The sequence below is a fragment of the Protomyctophum bolini genome (genome assembly GCF_963924005.1).
Source record: "Protomyctophum bolini genome assembly, chromosome: 9".
NCBI classification, from domain to species: Eukaryota; Metazoa; Chordata; class Actinopteri; order Myctophiformes; family Myctophidae; genus Protomyctophum; species Protomyctophum bolini.
Window position 1 is genome coordinate 11,420,275 of NC_137870.1, and position 18,643 is coordinate 11,438,917.

Here is an 18,643-nt window from a genome sequence, read left to right on the forward strand (position 1 = left end):
TTAAAAAAGCACTATAGTCTCTCGAAGACATAAAACACCTGTAATAATACTTTGATAAAAACCCACTTGGTGTTATTGGGATCTGGCGAGTGCTGGGAAGTGAGGGAGATTTTAAATAATAACAGGTTATCTGTAAAAACAAAAAGGAAAAAAAAACATCAGGGGGAGGCCAATAATCTGGAGATACTCCGTGAGACAGACTGCATCTCACATTAAATATTCCACCACAGCATTACTTTCTTGGGTGTGTACAGATTTATATTATTATTATATTATAATATGTATCTATTATGATTTGTCCCTCATGTGACAGACAGAAATACTGCTCAGGACACTCTACAGAACCATTTCAAAGTCACTTTAACTTAATGAGATAAACTGGAGCCAGATCCTTTTTCTTTTTTCATTTCAACCTTAATTTAGTTCTCTGAGAACATACTGAGGGCTGGGGGGGCGGGGGGGAGACAAAGGACAAAATAAAAAAATAAAAGAACATTTCATCACATAGTTTATCAACATCAATTAAAACAGGTACAACTGAGATTGACCAATGTCGATATGTTCCGACTGAAACGACCAAGGGGAACAAGAGAGAGCTGTAAGGTGTTCCAAGTGTGCGAGGCACGGCACTTGAACGCAGATTTTCCAAACTCAGTGGAGGCATGCAAAGTCTCAAGCATTAAATAGTCCTGAGAGCGAGTGTGTGATAAGAAATAGTTTTCCATTACAAAAGTGAATTTAAATAAGAGGGTGAACTCCCAATTAAAGCTTTATAGATAAACAACAACCAGTGCTGGAGGGAGGGCCAACCGACCTTATTGTACAGTATGCAGTGATGGGTGTTATAGCTGTCGCCCGTTATAAATCTAAGGGCAGAATGATAAACTGGGTCCAAGCTTTTAAGTGTGGTAGCTGATGCGTTTCTATATATAATAATGCCCCCGTAGTCCAGAGCAGAGAGGAATAGTGCCTCAATATTAGCCTCTTTCTAGTAGACCATGGAAAGCAGGATCTATTGCGATAAAAAAAAGCCAAGCTTCGATATGTACTGTAAAAGCTGCTGGTAACATACTTAATACATGCCTAGACCACAAGCTTTGTGCATGTCTCACTGAAGGATATTATTTTTATAAAACGACTCGGTGAATAACCGTTCAACGGTTTGTATTAGTGACACACGGCAGTCAGTCAGCCAATCCTGGTAGAATAGCCAGGATAGAAATGTATTTTACATTCACAACAATAACTGTTGAATGAAAAGGTCAGGCTCCGCTCACACATAAGAGACGGGTGTCTGCTGCTTGTCGCCGGTCTCCTCTGTGTGTCGGAACAGCTCGCCATTCATTTTCAACGGGAATCACGTGGTTCTGACGAGACAACCTTGTTCGATGGGGGGGTGAGGAGGGCAGAACACAGCCATCGAACAAGGTTGTCTCGTCAAAACCACATGACTCACATTGAAAATGAATCGCGAGCTGTCCGAGGAGACACTTAGGTGTGAGCGGCGAGCGCAGCCTAATGAATGTTAGTGGCAGATCACTGAGATGTCGGTCTATTATTTCCACCAGGTTTCATCACATCAACAAAGAGAGATACTGTACATACTGTATATAAACATTGGTGTGCATTTTGTGTCACTCATTTGCTCACATAAAGTGCTGCTTAACCCACTCAATCTTTGAAAGCATCCGTGTCCTTTACGTTAAAAAGGTAGTAGCGTCACAATCAGTTTAACTATTCAAACATAGCAGATATACAAGCTCATGGAACCTATGGGGAGGCGGACTATTTTCCGACAGCATTCTAGCCGACGGGGCAACAGTCCGCTCCGCAGCGGGGGGACCTTCGCTGCGATGCGAAAAAGCGATGGTCCGACATGCGCTGCTCCCGTGCTTGCGGTTAGGGTTAGGTTAGGATTGAGGTTTCGGATCAATATGCTGTCGGAAAAAACACCTGCACCCGAACCTATGGAGTCACCTATGGAAGTGACGCACAATGAGCTTGTAGTTCTGCTACTTTTGAAATGTTTTGTGCAAATCTTTGATTGAGGTGCCAGTAAGAAAATATTTTGAGATGGGTGTTCTGCGGCAAAATACATATAATTTTGGGCGTCCTTGACATGAAACTTTTGAGCACCACTGATATGGCAACAAAAGTTTTCAGAAAACTTTAGAAGACATTTTTAGAATCAGCCGGTGACTGACAGGTCCCTGCTTCCCCTCTGTGTTCATTCGGTTGTGGTGAAAGCAGTACAGTAAAAACTACTGTACTGCTGGGAAAAAGAGGAGATTACATAACGCTTCAGCCTTCAGTCTGAGTCAAAACAAACATTAGGGAGGGACTTAGACATTAGGCAGAAGAGCTAGACCAGACGTTATAGTCCTGTATCGCAGGGGGACAAACACACTGGTACAACTCCCATGGTTCTCCCCTAACACCTTTTGTGCTGTCTTGACACCCGAGGAAGCAACGGGAGCACAATAATAATCTGCAGCCGTAGCTGGAGTTACAACAAACACCTCAAATACACCACAGAGATATAAATCAAGCAGGTTTATCGAATGACAGCTGCGTGCTTGAAAAATTAAGTGCACCGTGCGATGCCAAGCACTCACCTTTCGGCACGCAACACACCGCTCAGGTACGGATGATCCCAGGGCTGTAGCTCCTGGGTGGAATTACAAAACAATGATGAATCATCGTGTTAATACAAGATGCATGGATGAATACAGTGTCATGGGCAAAACAAATAAGAATAGACATGTTTAATAATTCGCTTGCCATGCTTAAAAGCCATTAAGCATTTATTATGATTCAATGAGGAGTTCATAGTGAGGTCAGATACTTCGTCGTTATTGTGGTCCAAGCGTGGTGTGTGTGCCGACAAGGAAGGATCTGTATGATAAATTACAACTTGCGAAACGAGCGTATAAAAGAAGATAATTCAAATATGTGAGAGAGAGAGAGAGAGAGAGAGAGAGAGAGAGAGAGAGAGAGAGAGAGAGAGAGAGAGAGAGAGAGAGAGAGAGAGAGAGAGAGAGAGAGAGAGAGAGAGAGAGAGAGAAGAGAGAGAGAGAGAGAGGAGGTGGGGGGTCGCGTTAGCAACAAGCTACGCTGTATATCAGTTATATAAGGCTAGATCCGTTTGTGGGGTTGCTGAGCCCCCAAACAGTAGCGATCTACCCTTTAATAGAACGAACGTACGGTACATTTGTTGCATGAAGCGTAGATCTGAGAGCTCGCAGCACGTCATGTCACAAATAGAAACAGCTCTCACTTGCTTGGTTTTGTGTAATCTTCCTCCCTCCGCAGTAGTAGTACTAGTAGTAGTTGTATTGTCCGTGGCCATGAAAAGTCAGTGCTTATAGTGGCGTTCTCTCCCCAAGTTTGTTTGTTAGTTTGTTGCGTTGTGCGCGAGCAATGCGACCACCGGCATAACTAGTGACAGCCAGCCAACCAGGGCAGCGAAGGTAACAGATACGGCACCTCAAAAAAACAAAACACAAAAATACCCGGCTAATAAAAGGACGTTTTTATATACTTAATTCAACGCCAGGATTTACGGTAATTATAACTAGTTGACCACTAATTGAGAAACGGTGTTCTAGACCAGGGGTTCCCAGGCTTTCTATTACCAAAGACCGGCTGAGAGTTCATAAAATGTTCGCGGAACGGCATGGTTGGGGGGGGGGGGGGATCACGCATCATCGTACCAAAACATGGAAGACAGTTGACTGGCCTCATGTAGCCTACTGTACCTGCTGCTGTATTATTATATCACAACATAATGTTATATCATTGTCATTGATCCTGGTGACACACGGTTATAAATTCACGGTCGGGAAAACTTGGGATTCCCTTCTCACGTACCAGTGGGACATGTCCTGCGTACCAGCACAGGTACACGACACGTACCAGTGGTTCCAAAACTGGAGACCAGGGGAGATAGAGGGAGGTAGAGGGGACAGAAAACCAATCCTTGACTTAAGTGACACTGGCAATTAAATCAAATAAATAGGTACTTACCGCATTATGTGGGTTGAGTTTTTTCTTAAACTCTCTCATCATGTTGAAGTCCTTGGTGGTTCTGTGAGTTAAAATAAAATATAAAATAAAATTAATATGCAGCTTTGCATGAATCATTTTAATTAAATGGATTTTTGGATTTTGAGCTTGATCCTTTTGAGCTTGCTAGTTTTGTGTGGCAGAATGGCAAACTAGGGCATTTATTTACGGAGAATAAAAAGTTAAAATACAGAGATAAGAGGTTTCTACCAGACAGGAATATGCAATGTGGCCCTCTGGAATGAGTGTGTAACTATAGTGGCCCTCTGGAATGAGTGTGTAACTATAGTGGCCCTCTGGAATGAGTGTGTAACTATAGTGGCCCTCTGGAATGAGTGTGTAACTATAGTGGCCCTCTGGAATGAGTGTGTAACTATAGTGGCCCCCTGGTGTGAGTGTGGAAATAATATTTCCACAATCACTCCAGAGTAACATCACATCGTCGTGGGATAATGAGACAGTGGGATTTTATTACTTTAGAGATAAAGTTACAAACTGAAATGGATATTGACAGTTTAGTTATTGTTGGGAAACTAGGAAACACACCTTGTTGTATAATATATCCATAGAAGGTGAAACTTTCAAATTTCATTTATTATGTGTGACATTTGCTCAATAAAAGGTGCCGTGACACTGTCTGTCACCTTGTGGTTGAGATGGCGTCATTGGCGTGACAAGGGTCTAGTTCAGTGCTTCCCAAACATAGGGTCGTGAGTCATGGGTCACCAAATGAGACAAATCCGGTACGATCTAGACTACCGTAATTTCCGGATTATAAGCCGCTACCTTTTTCCCATGCTTTGAACCCTGCGGCCTATACACTTGGATATGCATTCCATTTAAAGGTGATATTCAAAGATCACTGGTAGAATGATAATGAGGAAGGCCGTACCTGTCTGCCAGTTTGTCTGTCAGCAGCTGCAAGAACTTCATCACCGTGTCTGTAGAAATGAGGAAATGGAACAAGAAGAACGCTTCAGCCCACAAACATGACTGATCTCAAATCTAGTTCAACACTTTTTTTGTACCTCATTTAATTTTTTGTATTTTGTGTAAACACTGTATTTATGACAATGCAGAGCGACATCACTGTTTTTGCTACAACTACATTTTGACTGTTTTAGATTTTAATTATTGTATTTTATTGTATACATTTTTGTGTGGACCCCATGAAGACCAGCCACCACTTTGTGGAAAGCTAATGGGGATCTAATAAAGAAAAAGAAACGCTGCGGCTACACCAGACGCACGTACGATGCATCTGGAAAGTTCCAACCAATTGTACCAGTCTATTTTATCAAATGTAAAATAATTGCCAATTCACCCAAAAATGTGCCTGTTTTTCAGGCTTATTGTCACATAGTGCTGCACAATTAATCGAAAAAAGATTGAGATCAAAATTCAGACACACAAGCAATCTCTTATTGTGAAGAATCGTTCGTACTGCACTAGTTGGCTGTCAAATTCATTTTAGTTACTCTTATGTTTTTTGTTTTGTTTTTTAATAACACATTTCAGGGAGGAAATGAGAATCGTGATCTCAATTCTTGTAGAGGAAACTCGAGATTCACATTTGAGCAAGAAATGTGCATTACTATTGTCACACAGTTGGGTTTCCTTCTACACCTGAAAACACTTCAGAATCAAACACTACAGACTCAAGGCTGTCAAAATGAACGGGTCATATTCAATCAAAGCTGTCAATATGTTAACGGGGCGGCTCAGGGGTAGAGGGGCGGTAGAACAGCCTTAGGGGAACCGTGAGGTTCCCAGCTGGAACCCGGGCTCCCCCAGAGTTAGTGTCGAAGTGTCCTTGAGCAAGACACTGAACCCCTAATTGCTCCTGACGTGCTGGTTGGTGCCTTGTATGGTTTCCTCCACCCATCGGTGTATGAATGTGCGAGTGAATGTAATGCTCAATCTATGTAAAGAGCCCTGGATAAAGGCACTATATAAATGCACCATTTACCAAAAGGATTGCTTTTCTCCATAGATCCACCATTATGAATAACATCATGACTGTCATTTTGTCAATCATGATGAATACTATTTTGCTAGAAATGTGTTTCATAGACTGTGATTGTGATATTGTGTGTGAGATTGTGCAATCTCTCAGTAGGCAACAGGCAATATAGGGGTTGCAACACGATGCTTGTGATTATGAAACGACATTGGTGTGTATAATAGATTATGATTGCAAAAGTTAGATTTATTAAAACAAATTATTGTATTATTCTCAATAGCCTAAATACAGTACCTAAATTAAGTGAAGGCTACGATGCCTGCAAAGGCCCATCCATATTAATAAACGGTCACTGTTTCGAGTCCTGCAACATTAAACGTGTGTGCGCATTCTACACAGTTCTGTTCCTGGGAGATAGAATGCACACACAATATTCTCACAGGCCACACATACTGTACACACTTTGATGTAGCCCTGGTTTAAAGTAGGAATGACACCATGTGACACCAAAACAGTGAACAAGATTATGCTACAGTAGCAGCACACAGCCAATTAGCACCAACAAGACTCCAAAGAAACAGGGAAGCTGGAACTTTCTTTGAGTAAAGCCCAAGAATACTTCCTTTCCCTGGGAAATGAGAGGACAAGGCACAGGCAGAGCTCAGAGGCCTGCGATGTTTGATGCAACTGGCTGACCTGCATCATCATCATCATCCGGGCATAGAGCCTCTTCAACCGATCAGCCGTGGAAAGTTGTGAAATAAGGGAGAAATAGGAACAAACCTCCCCGACAACCAAGTGCACAACTGGAGAACAGATTTGCTCAACTGTTGCATGACCTTGGAAGACCGTCTGATGACCTGAATAACCTCTTGTTAACACACAGCGACAGAGAGTCATAAAGTAAAACGCTACCGGGACAGCAAACGACAGAGTCTGAAATTCTGATTGCGGTTGACTGCTGTAAAAGATCTAAGAAGCATGTCCCATAAGAAGACCAAAATATGATGCCTCCCTAAAGTTATGGTCTCTGACATCAATGGAAAATTTCTGGATATTGTGGCAGCAAATCCTACTGTAAAAACCATCATAGTGCACACAGGGACCAATTATTGTCGAAACAACAGTCTCAAGTAACGAGACTTCAGTGACCTGTTATATACAGTCTGTTCTCTGAATGTTGAGGCGCTCATCAGTGGCCCTCTACTGCAAGTCAGAAGAGGAGCTGAGAGATTCAGCAGATTTTCAGCACTGGACAAATTGCTTTCAACTGCATGGCACCTTATATTCAGTGCACTTTATTAACGATTTCAGCTTTTTACGGTACCGCAGATATTCTTTTTGTGGAAGGAATATGAACATGAGCCTTAACATGTTAAAATGTGTTTTCTCCAACATATTTGACTTCTTGCGTCACCCATCTGTTCTGCCAAGGACAAGAGGAACCAAAACAAGAGATAAAAGCTTGTGAGGATTCCGCCCCCCTAAAAGCCCCATCCATGTAACTCCGGTCACACTTTCTCTCTCTTCCCTCCACTCCCTCTCTCCCCCTCAGAGTTTACTGACCACTCCCTCTCCCCCTCAGAGTTTACTGACCACTCCCTCTCCCCCTCAGAGTTTACTGACCACTCCCTCTCCCCCTCAGAGTTTACTGACCACTCCCTCTCCCCCTCAGAGTTTACTGACCACTCCCTCTCCCCCTCAGAGTTTACTGACCACTCCCTCTCCCCCTCAGAGTTTACTGACCACTCCCTCTCCCCCTCAGAGTTTACTGACCACTCCCTCTCCCCCTCAGAGTTTACTGACCACTCCCTCTCCCCCTCAGAGTTTACTGACCAGATGAAAAAACTGCTCACTACTGGAATCCTCCAACAAACCCCAGTCTGCATCCACCCTAGGCTTTCATTCCTATGGCCAACCTTGACCTGAACGTTGCATTGTGCACAATGCAACGTTCAGGTCAAGGTTGACAGCATAGATACCGATATTATTTTGTTTAGTTTAGTTTTTTACAGCAGTGTGATATGTTCAAATTACTGTAAATACAGTGACCTCAATAAAATGTCTGTCGGTCAGCATTACAAGTAACTCAATCATATGAAAGTAAAAAACATCATCTATTGACATAAAACAAAGATATAAAAAAAAGACACCATCCATCCTGAAAATGTATATTCAAATCAATATCATCTCATCCAGTAGGATTATTTTAAATGTAACATATGCATTACAGAGGATTCCTATGGGCTGGACATTAAAACCGCATTTACCCGTACGCTCCTAAGACGGCTAAATTCCTGTATGTGCCTTGTGTATCTAATCGAATAACAATTCCCCCCACTTCATGGCGTCATCAGAATCATCCTCCATGCAGATATGAAAAAATAAAATAAAAAAGTGGCACATATATAACCATATTCCTTACATTACCTGGAGTCTTAGCCATGGTTCCTTTTAAAGCCCGGTGTGCATAGGTCTCGTAGCCCACCAGCTTGGCCAGTTTGTTCCTACATTCCAGCAGCTCCTCCAGGCACCTCATCAGCTCTGCGTTGGGGTAGAGGTAGATCCTGTAGGCGATCTCCCGAACCTGAGGATGTCAAAGAGGGCAACACCACTTCAGTTGGACTAGTATTGATTTGAAGCAGTGTTTGGCCTGCTTCGTTATATCCACTTAAGACATCTACAAGACCATTACTTTAAAATAGCAAAAATCTATGACTGTGGTTGTACGGAGGTATTTCTGCTACAAAGCCCCATCTGATTGGAATAATTTGTGATGATGGCTATTGCCGTTTTTGGGCCAAGGAGTGTTTATCGTGCAAAACGAATGTTTGGAATGGATTCAGAATCATGAAAACCCCCTAGTTTGACATGATGAAAGTAAGTATGATGAAATTTTGCCTTATATTGGTTGTCTATGGTGTGATATACTAAAATGGGCATTTTCGCGATGTTTCCGGCAGAGCAGACCTCCCATTCTGTGGACCTTAATGCATAGAAAAAAAAAACACAAATAAAAAGTATGTCATGACATCACAGGTTAATCCTTAACCGTTGAGCTTTTGGGCCTGTGGCTCCATCTATTTCATCCTTCGGTCGCTTCAGGACTTCCTTACATTCACATCTTGATTCAACTTGTTTATGCTTCTAATCTGACAAGTATACCAGTATTTACATATACACTGATGTATGTGCTCTGTGGCCTCCGTTTATGTGGTGGCTGGTGGGGTGGGTGGAAGAGGGTGAGCAAGCTATCTCTGTATATGTATGCATATTATCTGTATCTGTGTACTGTATGTTTCCATGTATCTGGTTCATGTTCATATGGGTCCCCCTTGAAAATAAGACGCTGTATCTCAAGGGGCTATCCCTACAATAAACATCACACCCGTGTGAAGTCAGGGGGAGCTCTTATCATACATCCAAATGTCGATTTGCTCAGACACATATGACGTAAATTCTCCATTAAATTCTCCATTAATTGTTTTATGTAGGACGATAATCAAAATCTACCAAGTAACTAGTAGTAACGAATGTACTACTAGTAAAATTCAAATAAATGTAGTGGAGAAAAAATACAATATTTGGATCAGAGATGTAGTGGAGTAGAAGTAATACTAATAGTACTGGAAATTGGAAATACTCAAGTAAAGTACAAATAACTCAAGTACATTGTACAGTACTTAAGTAAATGTACTTTACACGAACAGATTTCTAAACAGGTAGAGGGGGGGGGGGGAAGAGTGCATAAGGATTGTGCTTGATTCAGAGTTATTCCTTTATTTTAATCTATATACCAATGGCACCCCCTGCTGACGAAAACACGCACAAACCCCATATGGACAGAAAATAAACACAGACCGAAATAACTTTGGTTCTAGTCTAGAACAGGTTCCGTTCTGGATTCTTGGCACATTGGTGCTTTCACCGAACCGACGGCAGCCATTGTTTGGTTCCAGTTCCTCCTAACCAACTGTTAGGGTACTTCTGAACAGATTCATTTTCAGTGGAAACACTCTGAACTGGTTCAATATTAGGCAGGGGGAAAACAAGAACCGGACTGGTTCGACCCTGGTGGGAAATATGTCAAAATAAGGTTTACTGATCTGCAGTGGTGGATTTTTGAGGTATTTGTACTTTACTTGAGACTTCTAATTTCCATAATAATAATTATTATCTCGTCCGGACAAGATAATATCTCGTACCCATCTACTGTAAGTAAAACATACGAGTACTGCTGAGCTGTAGCAGAGCAGAACACATACCAAGTCGTCCGGGGAGTCGGCATACAGTCCTCCGACCTGGATGAAACTGCCCTCGTTTCCAAAGTGCTGATGGAGATGCTCTGGAATGGCGGACCTCGCGATCCTGTTGGGCATGTGAGAACCCACCAGAAACTCGTGGCTCAGAGCCAACAGCTTCACGTGGAGGGCCACGGCCTCTTTCCTCTGAAAACAACACACATTAGTGAATCAGCTTCACGTGGAGGGCCACTGCCTCTTTCCTCTGAAAACAACACACATTAGTGAATCAGCTTCACGTGGAGGGCCTCTGCCTCTTTCCTCTGAAAACAACACACATTAGTGAATCAGCTTCACGTGGAGGGCCACTGCCTCTTTCCTCTGAAAACAACACATATTAGTGTATCAGCTTCACGTGGAGGGCCACGGCCTCTTTCCTCTGAAAACACACATTAGTGAATCAGCTTCACGTGGAGGGCCACCGCCTCTGTCCTCTGAAAACCACACACATTAGCTCAGGTCCAACAGCTTCACGTGGAGGGCCACTGCCTCTTTCCTCTGAAAACAACACACATTAGCTCAGGTCCAACAGCTTCACGTGGAGGGCCACCGCCTCTGTCCTCTGAAAACAACACACATTAGATCCAACAGCTTCACGTGGAGGGCCACCGCCTCTGTCCTCTGAAAACAACACACATTAGATCCAACAGCTTCACGTGGAGGGCCACCGCCTCTTTCCTCTGAAAACAACACACATTAGTGAAACAATTATACTACAGAAAACTATTTTATTACCAGAATCTTGAGACCGTTTTGATGAACTAAGTAAAAATTGTCGTTGGAAGCAAAGCTTGACAATAAACAGTGCATCAAGAAAAGTCTATAATCAGGTCTGTATGAGCCAATTAGAATTACACACAAAATGTCTTCAAATGCCCCCCAAAAATAAAAAGTATAATAAAGCTGAAGTTTTGACATCCACCTATTAACAAGTTAATTGTCCTCTACGCAGGAATTCACCTAACATTATAATTCCAAACTTCTTTCTTACCAGTTTGTCTGGGAGGTGAATTCCACTGATCTCGAAGTCGAACAGGAACAGCTCCGCCACTCGTCTAGTTAGGAAAACAAGGGACACAGACTCTCCTTTCAACAACATCTACCGTTTTTGTTACTGAATCTTTTCTTGACCACAAACATATTATTTTTTATTTAGCACATTTGATGCCTTTTACAGAGTCAATTAAAATCCAACCATTGTCTGCCTTTGTTGGAATTTTATCTTTTTTTATTAGGGGTGCACGATTATGAAATTATGACCGATATCCGATCTCCGATTATTTGCAGGGTATCTGCAGATTCAGAATCTGACCGATTCCGATATTATACAGAGGCCCCTATAGGGTAGCCCAGCGCAGTGGTATATTAGTATCACAACGCGAGGCTACCTATAGGGGGCCCAAAATAAAGTATTCAAATCAATTAATAAATAGCCTATACTCTTTTCCAAGTGTCTGTTTAGTACACAAATTAAATGCAGATTATTTATTTAATTTTATTTATTTTTTGCTGGTGAAAACCGATTAAATAATCTGTATTATTTTGAGAACATTCCGATACCGATTTTTACGGCATTTTTATGTCCGATATGGCCATTGGCCAATTCCGATTATGCTACCGATTAATTATGCATCCCTAATTTCTATCGATCTTTATCAATATGAGAACAGTTTAGCTGAAAATCGAAATAACATTCTAAAATTATGAATAGATAAAACCCAAAACTAAACAACAAAACAAAAAAAACAAATAAAGAACATACTGAAATTCCAAATTAACCCAAGATACAGGCATCTAGTGCGAATATTTAAAGCTAATAGTGGGGGAAAATACCAATTTTATTGCACCTATTCTCAAGTTGAAACTATTTCAACGTATCTGATCATTTAACCAACATTATGGAGCAACTTAATGCTTGATACTGAAGATAATGTCGCAGCTCGACAACAGGTCGGTGCTAATAGAGGTCAGTGCTTGTTTAACAGGTCTCCACACACAACCTAAATATTACCTCGTGTCAGGGTCCAGCTGAGATACAGTGTCTGGCTTTCCTAGCAGGTCCTTTAGGCTTTTACACAGCTCCACGTTAGTGTTGAGCCTGAAAAATACAGAGATACAATCTAAATATACCGTATCATGTCACATGCAATAATACAATGATTTCCAGTTTCCTATAACAAGTGTTAAGTTTCACTCTCCTCTGGTAATGATTTCCAAGTGTTTTTCAAGGGTGTGCTCAGTATATCCTTTGCTAAGCTCCGTGACAGCTTAATGTCAGGGAAATTACACAGCTCACCCGCACAGGTGATGACAATATTACTAATGTAATTATTATTAGTATGAGCTCAGCAACAGTACGATTATGGCCTTCTATGCGTTTGATTTAGTATACTATACGCTGTGTGTATTGTGGTGCATTAGTGCACAACCAGGTTCATTCATGGTGAGATAAATATTGCATTGGACTTACTTCTCTACAACTGTGCCAATCTCTACACAGGTCTTCTCTGCAGCCTCACGGTAGGCTGGATCCGGGTGGGCCACTTTCACAAAGTCAGCCTGGTGAAAGTAGGAAATATCAGTTCAAATGCACTTCCCATTGCAGTCAGAACTAGTGCAGTCTCACGCCCAATCTTCCGCCGTAGTCTGAAAACCCACCCACCTCTTCAGACTCATCTTAGCCCGTAGCATTTGCCGTAGCACTTGCCCTAGCCTCGACGACCTTACAGCTTATGTAACTTAGATAGCATTTTTATGTAGACACAGCACTCTATAGTGTATACGCATGGTATAGATATCCCACTGTATGATTCATGATGACTATTTATTTACTTTTATATATTTAATGCATTACCATGTTTTTGTTCTTGCTTACTGTAAGTTTCTCTGGATGAAGAGCGTCTGCTAAATGCCTAAATTGTAAATTGATTAGCAACCAATGTAATTATTATAGCTTATCATGCTAGCCCTCAGGAATTGACAGTTTTTAGCCAATATTGCAAACTGTGTGCAACTCCGGCCGATAGGTGAAACCGGTTTAAGGCTCATACATAGTCTGGATTTTCGGTGGTGGGGTGACCACCGAACTACAACATGACGTCACAAGCCGCGGTGAAGAGCAAACCACCGCCACCGCTCCAGCCCTTCTCTCCGTTTTTACTCACCACCGCTCAATGTTATTCAGCTCCGGTGGTCAGCTTACCACCGGAGCGGTGGTCACCTCACCACCGAAAATCCAGACTATGAATAGGCCTGTAGCCGACTTGCTAACAGGTGGGCAATTTAAAACAAAGGAAGCAGAAATGTATGGGGCACACAATTGGCAGGTGGTGTGATGAAGTACCACACCAATCGCAACGCACGTGTCAATTGTGTGCCCCATACGTTTGTGCTCCCCAAACATAGACTGTTCCCAAAGGAAGTTTTCATTTGTTCAGTCCAGTAGTCATTTCGTTTCGGGTCCGGCCCCATCGAGGACAGAGAATGATGTCCGTGTGCACTGGGGGTCAGCGGCCAATTACAAATAATTGTTGGGGTCTTTGCCATGAAATAGTTTGAGATCCCCCAATATAGAAACACAACGATTTAGAAGACATATGTAGAAGCTTGTCTCAGGTCTTAAATGGGCTAAAATATCTTGTTGCGAACGCAGTGAGCACTTACTATGAGACCACTTACTATGAGACCTAGCAGATCATGTCTGTGTGTGTGTCTGTCTGTCTGTCTGTCTGTCTGTCTGTCTGTCCGTGTGTCTGTCCCGCTATCCAAATATGGAGTGTGTTGCATCAGCAATCACTCAGCTCCATATATGGGCACAAAAGGGGCCAGGTCCACTCAGCTCCATATATGGGCACAAAAGGGGCCAGTGATTTGTTTGTTGTGGACCTGGCCCCTTTTGTGCCCATATATGGAGCTGAGTGCGTTCGCTTCCCGCGTTCGCACGTCTTACTCGTATCCTGAGCATCCTTACCAGGTCAGCCACTTTACACAGACCATCCGAGAGCTGGTCAAAAGCCTCCACCGTCTCGGCCCCTGGGATACAGCTGATAGTTCTGTCTACCAGATCGTGAGTTCTCTTCAGAGCCACTTTTGTTGCAACCTCGAAACCGGCAGGTGACGTCAGCTCCGGCACACCAAACAAACCCTGAGAATGAATGGAGGTCAAAGAACGTCAACATGGGACATGAAATGGGACAGCCAGGTGGACTATATATGTTGACCTCAGTCAATAGAAAGCCTTTTGTCCTAGGTCACCTGAAGAAATTTAGGGTCCAATAAGTCAGACCCTGAATTGGTACCGATCTACACAGGCTATGTGCACCCGGTGCTGGAGTATATATTCTACAGTATGCAGCCCTCACATTTCCTTGACTGTCGGCCAGACTAAAGCCCTAACCACACCAAAGGGTCGAGACGGTTTTAGCGTTGTCCCAGTGATGTGATACTGTATGTCCTGTTGTGCGTTGACGCACGTTGTCCCTAGCGATTCATCGCATGGAATTCAATGGCCCAAACCACACCAAAGGGTCACCACCATGCAACTCCTTGCAACAGTTGTGAGTAGTTGCATGAAACCATTATCCCCAGTGTGAGTTGCAAGGAGCTGCATTGCTGTGACATGTCCTTAAAACTGTTTTGTTGCAATGAGTTTCATTGGTGTGGCATGTCCTTAAAACTGTTTTGTTGCAATGAGTTTCATTGGTGTGGCATGTCCTTAAAACTGTTTTGTTGCAATGAGTTTCATTGGTGTGGCATGTCCTTAAAACTGTTTTGTTAACTTGCAAGTAGTTTCATTGGTGTGACATGTCCTTAAAAGTAAAAACTGTTTTGTTGCAAGGAGTTGCATTGGTGTGACATGTCCTTAAAAGTAAAAACTGTTTTGTTGCAAGGAGTTGCATTGGTGTGACATGTCCTTAAAAGTTATAACTGTTTTGTTGCAAGGAGTTGCATTGGTGTGACATGTCCTTAAAAGTTATAACTGTTTTGTTGCAAGTAGTTTCATTGGTGTGACATGTCCTTAAAAGTTAAAACTGTTTTGTTGCAAGGAGTTGCATTGGTGCGGTTTGGACCTAAAAGTGACTGGAAAGAGTTCTGAAACGGGCTTGCAAAATCATACATGGCCGAAGGTACTCTGTGATGATCATGCTGAAAGCTGAACAAACAAACAAACATTTAGAACAGAAAAACAAGAACAGAAATATCGAGACATCTTGTTTTAGCATCTTGTTGTACTGTACTTGTACTGTATGTCTGATGGGGCGTTTTTATTTTTTTCCACAGATTTACAGCAATGGTAAGTTATTGAAGCTCTTCATTCTTATTTGACCTTGCAGGAACAATGACTTTGAACCCTGTCACAGAGCACTGCACAACATGTCGCGGCATAGAATAGCTTTAATATAAATCATGTGTGAAAGAATAAATTATTTCATTGCTTATATATTCTACACTGAACTCAGTGCAATTAGCCGTTCAGCCACTGAAGACTAGACTGAAATGAATTATACAAAGTACAAACCACGTTGTTGTCAGACAGCTCCAGTCTCCTCTGGGGATTTGTGTTGAAGGCAGCTCCCACTGGGGACCACGTCGTAACATGTTTCCGAGTTCGGATATATGGTGCTATTCCTTTGTGCTTTGCTAAGAAAAGCAATCGTCTGACTGTGCACGCAGACATGATTTCAGTCCAGTTACAACCTATTCGTTGCTTTCTGAGGGTGATCTGTCAAACTACTAGTAAACATTGCTTCCACAGTTCCACATGTTAGCATTGTCATATCAAAGCTAATCTACCCGAGTATTTAGGTCTTGTGTTTTCGTTTGTCTGCCCGTGGCTACGTTTACATTTAAAAGAAAAGAGGAACGTTTAACAACGTCACAAAAAATACAAAGAAGAGCCCATATATAGATGCTACTAGTAGTTTCAGAAGGTTACAAGGGAGTCCTCATACATTTTGAGTAGCCAATGTAATAACATATTGTCGAAATGTACACAGACGAAAAACATTGCATGCATACATGCCTGGTTCTTTGTAATGACGTAACACTCGAGCGACAATATTTTTGTAGTTTCTTTCTGGGACATCTTATGTGCCTACAAGTCAATTCCAATAGAAAATCAGATTATACTGGTACGAGGCGTAAAAAAAACAGCTCCCGTAGGATTTTTGTGCTAAAATAGATTTTTTTTGCAGATCTTGGTTCTATAGAGTCCACTCCAAACTATGAGAAAATGATGGGGTTCAAATTTTCCGGACCCCCACCCCGTTTCTGGGGGGGTCATCTATTTGGGACCTCCCAGAACAGTTAATTTTCATAATATTAGAATTGTTTTGTATGTTTTAAAACATTCTAAGTTGATTTCTTAAACTTGTCCAGAAGATTCTTTGTTGACTTTTGGTAGGGGTGTTTTACTGTTTCCTCACCTGGGTGCCCCCGCACTGACCCCTGTGCATATAAATTCTCATTACATTCCTCGCTCTGCTCCTGTTCCAGAATAACGTCAAATTAGATAAAAATTGAAGAATAAAAGTAGTTGTTTGTAGCTCGGCTCTGATAACACAAATGAGTATAGTAGCTAATACCAGGGGTCTTCCACAGGGGGCGCATGATCCCTAGGGGGTCCTCAGAGTTACTACAGGGGCCCACCAAATTTTTGTGAGATAGGAACGTTTCTTTATTTATTTTTTTTCCTTTATTATTATTTTTTTTTTTACATTAAACCTCTTTAATCCCTATGCTATCCATAAACCTAATTGATTGAGTTGCACTGTGGAGGCAATCATACCAAGAGAAGACACCATTGAAGATTCTGGTTTCATCAGCACACACAGTGTCAAATGGGGGGGAAATGACATTCTCCAATGTGCATATAAGGGCCAGAAGCGCTTTGTTTATTTCTGAACGATTCATCTCTACATCAAGTCTCTCAGTGTGGGACAAAATGACGAAACTCAAGTTGAAGACCTTTTCGAATTGGATGGAAGTATTAGGCTACGTATTGGAGACAAAGTCATCAAGTTGCGTGGGGAACGTGAATTGCTGGGACTATATTTAATCATCCAAGGCAGTTCACAAACTTGAGGAAAACTTGAAAATGGAGGAGTGAGGACCCTGATGTAAACAAGTCTTAGTGCTTTTTATAGTTTTATCCGCGTAGCAGTTTTCGTATGGACTTGTGCTTTCGTTTGAAATGTACCCATTCAAACTGTGAATACAATTTTCAATCAATCAATCAATCAATCAATCAATCAATGTTGACCAATAAACAATAACACTTGCTGGAGACTTCATCCTGCAGATATAACAAATACCCACTAGATGGCAGTAGAGGGACAAGAATATATTTTTTACATTATTAATTGTATTTAACCAATCGGTTACAGTACATGTATGTTAATATAACCAGCACCTCTGCAGTGGTTAGAGGTGGTAGTTATACTGTCACACGCTCTTTTATATCCTCATGGCCGGGTGTCATTTATTAATCTAGCTCAGTGATTTTCAACCAGTGGTCCGGGCCGGGGACCACTGGTGGTCCTTCCCACACGGAAAGGACTTATATGTTACATATATGAACATATAGGTTTCATATAAGTCCTTTCCGTGTGGGTTGAGGGGGTTCCAGGTGGTCCCCACTCGGCCACTCCCCAACGAAATGATGGAGAGTTGGTAACATTACCTATCCTATCCTAATGGACCCAGTTATAGTGAATACCAAACGAGTCGCCCCTTTACCAACTCGCCCCAGGCGTATACAGCGGAACTGAACTGTATTCATCCTTAGGACTCCAAATCACACCTTAGAAAGCGTGTCTATTTCAAACACAGTGGGGGTTTTTTTCCTGAGGGGGTCATATTTTGACAGTAAACTGCCTGTCATAATATAATGCCTGTCATAATATAATATATAATATTTTCACCATATCTAATTATTGGACAATAGTAGGATGTTGATATTCATTTTGTATTCATCCTTAGAGCCCCAAATCACACCTTAGAAAGTTTTTTTGACTGGGGGGTCACACAGAAAATGCCTGTCATAATTTCACCCCCTCCCTACTAGTACAGTGATTGCTCTTTTAATATATAACTCTGATGGATTGCTGGAAAAAATGCTGTATAGGTCAACAGAGTGACAAGTGGAGCCGTTTAAAGTTCAGACATTGTTGCAGTTACCTCTCTTTGTCAGGTAGACAATGTACATAAAACTTGTGATTGTACATAGCTTTAATGCCTGAATGCAAAACATGCAAGGCTTAGAGAATCTGAAATGTTTTAACTTATTGTAGATAGATATATCTACAACTCAAAA

General features: G+C 41.9%; 1 protein-coding gene across 1 annotated transcript in view; it reads right to left on the minus strand.

The window, feature by feature from the left end:
- Window positions 1-16,346, minus strand: part of LOC308320916 (mitochondrial intermediate peptidase-like) — a gene marked incomplete at its 3' end in the record, with an annotated part of 33,055 nt that extends 16,709 nt beyond the window's left edge. The window contains exons 1-10 of the mRNA XM_080771656.1: window positions 15,848-16,346; window positions 14,300-14,473; window positions 12,800-12,888; window positions 12,341-12,427; window positions 11,321-11,384; window positions 10,294-10,476; window positions 8,459-8,615; window positions 4,958-5,006; window positions 4,027-4,087; window positions 2,616-2,668 (exon numbers count right to left, since the gene is read on the minus strand). Coding sequence (XP_080627782.1) covers window positions 2,616-2,668; window positions 4,027-4,087; window positions 4,958-5,006; window positions 8,459-8,615; window positions 10,294-10,476; window positions 11,321-11,384; window positions 12,341-12,427; window positions 12,800-12,888; window positions 14,300-14,473; window positions 15,848-16,006 — 1,076 coding nt within the window. The 5' untranslated portion in view covers window positions 16,007-16,346. The remainder of the gene's footprint in view (window positions 1-2,615; window positions 2,669-4,026; window positions 4,088-4,957; window positions 5,007-8,458; window positions 8,616-10,293; window positions 10,477-11,320; window positions 11,385-12,340; window positions 12,428-12,799; window positions 12,889-14,299; window positions 14,474-15,847) is intronic.
- Between the last annotated feature and the right edge of the window lie 2,297 nt (window positions 16,347-18,643).